Source organism: Haliaeetus leucocephalus, unplaced genomic scaffold, assembly GCF_000737465.1.
Source record: "Haliaeetus leucocephalus isolate CR32 unplaced genomic scaffold, Haliaeetus_leucocephalus-4.0 Scaffold506, whole genome shotgun sequence".
NCBI classification, from domain to species: domain Eukaryota; kingdom Metazoa; phylum Chordata; class Aves; order Accipitriformes; family Accipitridae; genus Haliaeetus; species Haliaeetus leucocephalus.
This window is the reverse complement of record NW_010972942.1, coordinates 5,677,294-5,687,638: the sequence shown is the minus strand read 5'-3', so window position 1 is coordinate 5,687,638 and position 10,345 is coordinate 5,677,294. Positions and strand designations below refer to the sequence as shown.

Sequence of the window (10,345 nt, the reverse complement as noted above, 5' to 3'; positions counted from 1 at the left end):
CCCCGCCCCGCCCCGCTGGGTCCTACCGCCCCGCTCCCAGCCTCGCTTCCTCTGCCTCCCACCGTCAGCCCGGCTGCTTGCTGGGGGTAACCTCCTCGTTTGGGTTTGGGGGCGGGGCTGTTTGGGGGGGTTTTTTTGAAAGTGAAATTCCTGGTCATGAAGCCAATGTTTTGTGCGTGCGAGGAGTGCAGAACAGATCTAGCATATTGTCTACTATGCTAAAGAGTCGGGAACCGCAAGCTCTTTGTCATGACTTAGATGGAAGTTCTGAAGATTGTAGTACATTCATCTAAGTAATAAAAATTAGACAGCCAGTACAAAACACAACCTAAACATAAGGAGCATGCCAGCTGTGATCATCAAAAAGCTTAGGAAACTTCTGACTGAGGACAGACAAGGACTTATTAAAGACATCTCAGACATTTTTGGTAAATTTAGCTGACTTTCCTTACACAAATGGGCAAATTGTTTCATCTAAAAATATATTTAGGGACGTCAAAAAAGCTCTGCAGACACGAAACTATTTTATAAATACAGCCTTTAACATGACTCTTAATTTTTTGTGTTTATCTGTAACAGGGAGTTAAATCTCTCCCATTCTTACACAGAAAAGAAAGCTTTAGCTAGACAGACTTTTTATTTTCACTGTAACCTACATTACATTAAATGGTTTAATTGATTAAACTAGTTACACTATAATTTCAAGCAGGTACTAGCTCCACTTCTGCCAATAATATGACAGACAAATTCATGGGCTTATCCAATTCCTAGTGAAAAAAATAAAGCAATTCCCATTCATTTACACTGACTCTGGATCTGCCATTTCTTCTACATTAAGTCCTAGTGGGCAGTTTGCAATTTATAGTTATAAAATAATTGATTTCATGTCTCCAGCTGAGATAGCCTTTTGCTGGTCAACAAAAAATATTAGAACTGACTTGATATGGATTTTAATCCGTTAACAAGCTGAAAGTAATGCTCATTAACTTTGTGCTAAATAAACAGTATTCAGGGTTGTCTCCATTGATGCTGAACTGAATACATATGCCTCTTCCCAAACTATGAAGACTGCCTTCATCTCTGACTACTTAAGGTCTCCCATCTTTGCCAGTCTAACAGATACCACCGTATTTTCCTCAACTTTTGCTCCTAATTAATTACAGCAGTTTTCTTCAGGGCTGTGCTGAAGATGCAGCTAATAGTCACACTTGCGATCCATTGCCTATTACTTGTGCCTAGCGCAATTCCTCTGGTCTCCAACGTCTCTGTCACCACTTTTTGGTCACAATATTTAGTAAATACATCCTGCAAATTTTAGCAATGTTGTAGCTAATTTTGTACTATGTAGCTAATATGCCACTAGTGTTCTAATCAACTTTTATGGCCCCTGTGTTCAGATTCATAGAGACTCAGTCCACATTCCCAGGGTTCTCATTTTCCCATATTATCCACTGGAAGATTGCCTAATACCAAGCCACCTCCATATTCAGCCATAATCAAATGCTCAAACCCTGATTTTACTAAATCCTGATGCTGAAATTCTAGGTGGTGCAAACACCAAGGTCATCCTCCCTAAAGCAATAATCAAGTCATTAAGTAAATGCAGTTTGCCCACCACAGAGTGCAGGAGGAAGGTATTCTATTACTGTTATCCTAATAGCATAAATACAAAACCCAGTAATTTACCTGTAACAGAATGCAGGAGAGATGTATTTTATTACTGTTAATTTAAACCAGAAGTATTCCAGGCTGTTCTCAAAGAACATAGGAATCTTTCCTAAGGAGATTTATCCCCTCTGAGAGTTTAGGTCTTCTAAGGCAAATATTAGTCTATGGAATGGGAATGTCAGCACACAGTGGAAGAGGGATGGATATGGAAAGGCTTTGTGAAAAAACTGGAGTTCACACAGGGCTCTTAAGCAGGAAGGTTATCAGCTACACAGAAAAGCTTTATGACTGAACTTCTGAAGTCAAGGGTGTGCCAAGACAGTAGTATTCTCTCAGGTCAAGTAAACCTACCAGAGCCAGTTTCAAAATACCTTGCTTAGATACAGTTGTGCTTAAAGAAGTTTGAGTGACCTAGCAGTAAAATCTCAGCTTTATCTACCTGTTATTACCCCTCCTGCTAGACTTACCATCATTGTGATCATGCTGATGTTATCATCACTAGTCTCCCATGCGTACAGGAATTGGTATGCAGCAAACTACTACCTCCCTTGAGCCTCCTCAGACACAGACCTGAAGGGCACCGCATTACAGAAGCAAAGGTAGTCCCTTTGACTACCTGCCCTCAGCTTCACTACTACACATGTTGGCTCCCAGTTTGGGTGATCTTCATGGGACAGCACATCCCTGGACATATGCCACTTAAGAAATGACTACTTAGGTAGAGTCACCACTGAACTTCATGGAACCATGAATAAATATCTCGAAGTACTTGACCTCACTAGCTTAATGGGAACTTGGGTCTGTCAAGCTGAACTGAAGACACAGCAGTGACTGCTCATCTACTGATGAACTAGTAGTCACTTCTGATATCTAAAGTTATGATAGGGAGTGTCTGTGAAGCTAGTCGTGAAATCTTTAGTGAAAAGCTCCTAAATGAGCATTTCTAGACTAAGCTTTTAAGGTGACAGTCATGCCAGTGCAGAGAGACAAAAAGAAAAGACTGTGCATCACTTGGGCACCAGATAAGTACACCACTAAGAGCTTAACCTTCATACATGGAGGTTAATGTCAGGCTTAATGAATATCCCTGAAAGCTCAATGAAGAACATTCAAATCGAGTCCTTAAAAATATTAATAATAATGATCTAGGAAAAAGTGGAAATGAAAGGTCAGAATTCTAAATAATGTCATCAAGGAAGAACATCAAGAGTAGCAGAGAGAAGCTATTCAGTGATTACACATACTGTCAGAACCATTATCAGATGTGTTCCTGAAAGGGCAACTGTGATAGAGCTGTAAGCTGAACTAAATTTATGTTATTCTGTTAAATTATTCCCCTCTCCTCCATCTTATTTTTCAAAAATTAAACACTGTATTCTTTGTGGAGCTGTTAGACCTGTGCCAGGAGTCTGCAATCAGCGGTTATTATGGAAAGGTAAAAAGAGATGAAAGGTGTACTCTGAAAGGGTAGATGTGCATAAGCAGTGGCAATTTTCCACTTGTAATGATGGTTTGCAGGCCCTGTAAGATAACTACGAAGGATGTCTGTTTTGAGACTTCATGACAGAATGATGTAAACTTCTTTCTTACTGTATCATGAAATTCTGTCCTCACTCTTGCAAAGTACTGACTCAGCTCTAATAATGACAAAGCGGAGGCTGAGGTCAGAGTACCTGACCCAACTGGAGGCTGATATTTATTTCTCAGTAATAGTTTTAGGATCATTTTAAATTGGTACCTAGGTCTAATTTTAGTAACTGACAATTAATTTTTCCATGACTTAAGACAAGGATTATTTGCAAACATATACAATACATCTATTCTTAAATAATTTTCAGTGTTGCAGAACTATTAAGATTGGCTAGAATTGGCATGCTTAAGGCTTGCCATAACTCCATTGCATTCCAGTCTGGACCAAATCCAAGTAGGGTTTGTCCCTATTTGTCTCCCTTTTTCATGTCTCCTGGCCTTATGCTAATAAAGAACATTAGCCAGTAGCGGCCATACCCTGTTATCAGTAGCAAAATGTCTTGCCTCTTTGTTGGAACTTTTTCAGTGTGGCCTGTTTGTCCTGGTTTCAGCTGGGATAGAGTTAATTGTCTTCCTAGTAGCTGGTATACTGGGCACGACGTAATATGATATGGAATACCCTTTGACTCGTTTGGGTCAGCTGTCCTTGCTGTGTCCCCTCCCAGCTTCTTGTGCACTCCCAGCCTCTGCTGGCAGTGAAGTGTGAAAAGCTGAAAAGTCCTTGACTTAGTATAAACACTGCTTAGCAACAGCTAAAACATCAGTGTGTTATCAACATTATTCTCATCCTAAACCCAAAACACAGCACTATACCAGCTACTAAGAAGAAAATTAATTTTATTCCAGCCAAAACCAGGACAATTGATTACCTGGAGTATGCAAAATTTACCAGGTGTTTCAGTCCAGAATGCAGTTCCAGAAACATGCCCAGAACACAGGAAGTTTTGCTGGGAAAGATTCAGTCAGTGGTGGTGGGTTTTTTACTCTTCTGTATCAGCATAGCTAGCCTAGCAGGTTGCTACAGGCCTTTCTTATAAACTCGGTGCTTCTGTTAATATAAGCTACATCTGTTCTATGAGGATTTACCAGCGTAATACTACCTGCAAAGTGTTCTTTATGTAGACTCAGAATAGGGACTCCCTTTTTTTCTTCTTTTTTTCTCATAGTTGCTCTTGTTCTTCCTAGTGATCCCCTGCCATTTTTTGCCTAATAAGTTGTAAAATCTAATCAATTGCAATAATTAAAACATACTGTGTGTGGAATGATGCACAATTTTAATTACACAACAAAGTCCCAGACAAATAAAAGCTTGGATTCTTACATTAGAAAAAAACAAAATACTTTTGTTTGCTGTAAATTTTTTCACCAAGAACAGACTTATGCTTATAGATGATAAATACAAACACTAAAAATTCCAGGCCTGCTATTCTGTATATTTTATTAAAATAGCTGGCAGAGTTCAGGCTTGCATGTTACCAGCCTATGAATGAATGGCTGGAACAGTTAGATGGCTGCTGTCAGTAAAACACCCTAGGTGGCAACTCTGAACAGGAAAGTTTTGTGTGCAAGACCTATAAAATGCATGGAGTTTTAGCATTGTCATACAGTTTAAGAAGTGGTGCTACACATTGACTCACCTCTTTTCTAGGATCTTTTGTATGCTGATTGATAAACATTTAGGCATAAAATAAATTGTGTATGACAGACTGAAACGCCAGTGTTTCCTAATTAAAACCAATTTAATGACAACTGGGCAGATATGTTCTCATGATTTTCTTTTTTAAGAACAATGCATGTCAAGTAATTGGGTCCTTGTATTACACAGCTTTTTCCTATGCTGTTATTTACATTCTGATGCCAGCACCAATGAGGAAGCCATCAGTTTGACAGACACTGCAAGCTCAACAATTCAGACCTGTGCCATGTTTATTTGTTCTTTGAATTCTGAAAGTATAATTATGTCATTGAATGTGTTAGAGAACTCAAGCATGCATTAGTTATTTCATAGTGATTTCAGTGGAGAACCTGGTATACCTTATTTAAGCTTCAAACTTTTTCACAGTGAAAGCTGATGCAGGCAACTTTCACAGCTTGAAAGGTAGTTATTGCTCTCCAGTAATAGTGTTGCCTTTTGTCTGCCTCTGTCCTAGCTACGGGCCATCACAAATTTCATTAATCAGCCCTACCTAGGTATGCAGTGCTATTGCCTTCATTCTTTACTAAGATTGGCTTCTTTTGCTGCTGTGGGTAGTAGAAGTTTAAAGGGATGTATAGCCCTTCTAAATAGGATAGATTAACCAGAGTATGTTTTCCAAATGGGCTGTGTGAAGGATGCAGACACGTGGTCCACAACTCACTTAGCAGGAGAAATGAATGGATCTTATTCCTCCAATAAATATGGCTAAAAAAGAGAGAAAAAAAAAAGGCAGAAGCCACACTGCTAAGGAGAGATACAAATCTGTTTGGAATACTTCTGTCCTGGTTTCAGCTGGGATAGAGTTAATTGTCTTCCGAGTAGCTGGTACAGTGCTATGTTTTGAGTTCAGTATGCAAAGAATGTTGATAACACTGATGTTGTTAGTTGTTGCTAAGTAGTGTTTAGACTAAAGTCAAGGATTTTTCAGCTTCTCATGCCCAGCCAGCGAGAAAACTGGAGGGGCACAAGAAGTTGGCACAGGACACAGCCAGGGCACCTGACCCAAACTGGCCAACGGTGTATTCCATACCATGGGACGTCCCATCTAGTTTAGGAACTGGGAAGGGGGGGGCAGGGATTCGCCGCTCGGGGACTGGCTGGGTGTGGGTCGGCGGGTGGTGAGCAATTGCCCTGCGCATCATTTGTACATTTCAATCCTTTTATTACTACTGTTGTCATTTTATTAGTGTTATCATTATCATTATTGGTTTCTTCTTTTCTGTTCTATTAAACCATTCTTATCTCAACCCATGAGTTTTACTTCTTTTCCCGATTTTCTCCCCCATCTCACTGGGTGGGAGGAGAGTGAGTGAGCAGCTGCGTGGTGCTTAGTTGCTGGCTGGGGTTAAACCACGACAACTTCAAAATATGAAAGGTACTACCTGTTCTGTACTATTATTAGCTGAAAAGGCCAAAGATAGCACTTAAGTAGAAGATGATGCCAAATGCGGACCCTCACACCATGAGCAATTTTAGTTTGTGCTTAGAGAGCTGAATTTGTGCTTACTAACCTCTAGCTGAAACAGGCTTGCTGCTATTTTTCTCAAAGTTAGCGGGAGGTGGCCTGTCCATCTCTGGAGCTGTTATCATCACTGTGGCCAATCTCTCCCCATATACTCATCACACCTGCATTCTGCTTAGCTGCATTTCACTCTTCTTGGGTATTACAGCAATTTTGTCAGAATTAGTGTGTCCTTGGAAGTACACCGAACATCACCAAATGGATTTAACAGTACCAGTTCTGAGAAATGAGAGCAAATGCTTTTAGGAATGAGTTTAAACTGAGCTTTAAAATAAAAAACAATTTATTTTAGTATTTCTAATAGAAACCTGGATTTACTTAGGACTTCTAACCAAAACAATATATTTCTTCCAAGTAAAGTATTATAATAATTTTTGCATCACTTTAATGCTTCACGTGCTATCTCAAAACTGCCCATATTCCTTTGAGTATAAATAACTAAATGTTGTAGTAAAACCATTAGGTTCTCTGATAGATTCATGTCTTTTCTCATAATACTGGTTCTGTAAATGAGAATGACCAGCTATTCCAGGCAAAATGGAAGGCTGTGAGGTACAGAGGTGCCTGAACTTTATCAAAATGAACAATAAAATATTTCAGAAAACCTATCATCTCCTGAGACAGAAATTGAAACATTATTTCTAGGAAGTATTTGTCTCCTTACACATTTTAATCATGATGAGAACCTGGGTTCACCTTCATACTACTGCTTACTTTTTAACATCTTGCTCTCAAACTAATTCAGGGCCAATACCTTTGATTCTTTTAGCACCTGAAATTGGTCTAGATGTAACAATTCAGCAGGACTAGTCTCCTGAACAATGCTTCATGTTTATTTTTCTTAACTTTGACTTTTGGCTCATAAATTTACACATGGCTAGGAGGGTGTGCACTATGTAGTACTAAATTGACAGCTTACACATTGTATTTCCCAATCACTTCTCCACACTGTGTAAAGTTTCACATAATTACATTTAATGCAGAAAATTAATAAAGTTCTGCACATTAGCAGGAACTTTATATCCTTCACTTGGTAACCTGCAATAATAAATATCACCTCCCACTGTACTTCAAAAAATGGTAAGACCAGTCATGGCTTGCTTTCTGAAATGAATTGGCTTACTGCAGGCAGTAAAACCATCAGGTTTTGATTGTGTCTAAGGTGAGTGTAATGTTTTCTCTCTGTGCAAAAATCAAAACATTAAAACAAAATAATGAATGCAGCAGCCAAAGCAGCTTCCACCATTCTGAGTTTGACGTGCACATTTGAAAGGATTTAAGCAAGCCCTGACAAATACACTTGTATCAGTCTAACCAAAACATTGTTTATTTTGTTTTACAGATTTTGGCCATTGTGTCCATTCTGTTCATCGTACTGTCCACTATTGCTTTGTCTCTTAACACACTACCAGAGCTTCAAGAAATAGATGAATTTGGGCAGCCAAATGACAACCCTCAGCTAGCACACGTTGAAGCTGTGTGTATTGCTTGGTTTACCATGGAGTACCTTTTGCGTTTTCTGTCCTCACCAAATAAGTGGAAGTTCTTCAAAGGCCCATTAAATGTCATTGACTTACTGGCCATCTTGCCGTACTATGTCACCATTTTCCTCACAGAGTCCAATAAAAGTGTCCTGCAGTTCCAAAACGTCAGACGTGTGGTTCAGATATTTCGTATCATGAGGATCCTAAGGATTCTTAAGCTCGCCAGACATTCAACAGGACTTCAGTCTTTAGGTTTTACACTCAGGCGCAGTTACAATGAATTGGGCTTGTTGATATTATTTTTAGCCATGGGAATAATGATATTTTCGAGTCTTGTGTTCTTTGCTGAAAAGGATGAGGATGCTACAAAATTTACCAGTATCCCTGCATCATTCTGGTGGGCAACAATCACCATGACTACTGTAGGATACGGTGACATTTATCCTAAGACGTTATTAGGTAAAATAGTTGGAGGACTTTGCTGTATTGCTGGAGTCCTAGTCATAGCCCTGCCCATACCAATTATTGTGAACAATTTCTCAGAGTTTTATAAGGAGCAAAAAAGACAGGAGAAGGCAATTAAGAGAAGAGAAGCACTTGAGCGAGCTAAAAGAAATGGCAGTATTGTCTCCATGAACCTGAAAGATGCCTTTGCTCGCAGTATGGAAATGATAGATGTAGCAGTAGATTCAGGTAAGCCTGGAGAAGCAGCCAATCCAAAGGAGACACCTGATGACAACCACCTGTCCCCAAGCCGGTGGAAATGGGCCAGAAGGACAATGTCCGAAACAAGCTCAAACAAGTCTTACCAAGAAGTTAGTCAACAAGACTCCCGCGAGCAATTAAACAATGCTGCAGCATCCTCCAGCCCGCAGCACCTCAGTGCCCAAAAACTGGAGATGTTGTATAATGAAATTACTAAAACTCAGTCTCAGCCTAATCTTAATGCTGGTTACCAAGACCAGTCAGCAAAGCCACCCATGTATGAAGAAGAAATTGAAATGGAAGAAGTTACTGGTCAGAGAGATCCATTGCCAACTGGACCTACGGACATCATAACAGACATGAGAAGCACATCCAGTATCGACAGTTTTGCCAGTTGTGCAACTGACTTCACGGAAACAGAGAGGTCTCCCCTTTCTCTGTTTCCTGGCTCTCACTTGCAGATGAGATTTCCAGCTGATGCTGTTAACCTGGAAGACAACCAAAGAGTAAGGAGTTCTCAGTTTATACCATTCACAAAAGACAGAATGTTTTCTCCAACCGATGTCACCTTTGACTATAATCCAATCGACAGAGCTGTTATCAGTGATGGCAGTGGGTCCCAAACTGGTTTGCATGGTCATTTGCATTTTGACACTGCCATGGAAAGCCCCAAAAGTTCCCTGAAAGGTAGCAACCCATTAAAATCTAGATCCCTTAAAGTTAATTTTAAAGACAATAGAGGTGGTGCTCCACAAACTCCACCGAGCACTGCAAGGCCACTGCCAGTAATGGCAGGAGCAGACTTCACACAGGCTACCCCGCAGCACATCAGCACCATTCTCCTAGAAGAAAACTCACCCCAAGGTGAGCGACCTTTACTTGGTGCTGATGCATCAGCCCTTTGTCAGGGACCTGCTAAAAAATCATCCCCTCTCTTTCCCAAACAGAAGATTTTCTCTTTCCCTTCCAAAGAGAGGAGGAGCTTCACTGAAGTAGACACTGGAGAAGAAGAAGAGTTTATGGAGTTACATGGTATAAAACATGAAAAACAACAGGATATCAAGACAAATTGCTGTGGGGATAAACACAGTGATGGCAACCATTTAACAGAGGAGCCACAGGTCAGCTCTTCACCCAAAAGCATGAGTCACAACTGTACTCAAGACATTTACCATGCTGTGGGTGAGGTAAAGCAAGACAGTAACCAAGAAGGTCACAAAATGGAAAACCATTTATTTGCCCCAGAAATTCATTCAAGTCCAGGAGAAACTGGTTACTGTCCCACACGTGAAACTAGCATGTGACTAGTTACAAAAGCAATAAAAATACCTTTTCTTAAAACACAGTTAGTAATGCCTATGAACTAAAACATGGAAAGCCTCAAAAAAAAAAAATGCATAAAATGTTATTTTTGCATGGCATGAAGAGTTGTTTAGTTTAAATACTGTTTAATTTAAAAAAAAAAAGACTGCTTTTTGTAACAAACTGAAAAAAAACAGGAAAAAAATGACTCGAGAACAGTGAATAAAATAAAGAGAGCTCTGTTAGGAGCTAGTGTTCTGCAACATCTGACATTTTTGATCCTTTCACTTATGATTGTAGACAGATTTTGAACTCTTTTAACTTTTTTTGTTTTCTTGGTTACAATGAATTTTAGAATTTGCACATGAAAGGATGAAATGTCAATGCATGCATTCATAAAGATATGAAACAAGGTGCTTTGAGCTTGCAAAATGCATA

At 39.6% G+C, this 10,345-nt stretch overlaps 1 protein-coding gene across 1 annotated transcript in view; it reads left to right on the top strand.

Moving 5' to 3' along the window:
- KCNB2 (potassium voltage-gated channel, Shab-related subfamily, member 2) overlaps positions 1–9,909 on the top strand; it is a 174,950-nt gene extending 165,041 nt beyond the window's left edge. Inside the window, exon 2 of the mRNA XM_010575886.1 lies at positions 7,759–9,909. Within this exon, the coding sequence (XP_010574188.1) occupies positions 7,759–9,909 (2,151 nt within the window). The remainder of the gene's footprint in view (positions 1–7,758) is intronic.
- Positions 9,910–10,345: the final 436 nt, after the last annotated feature.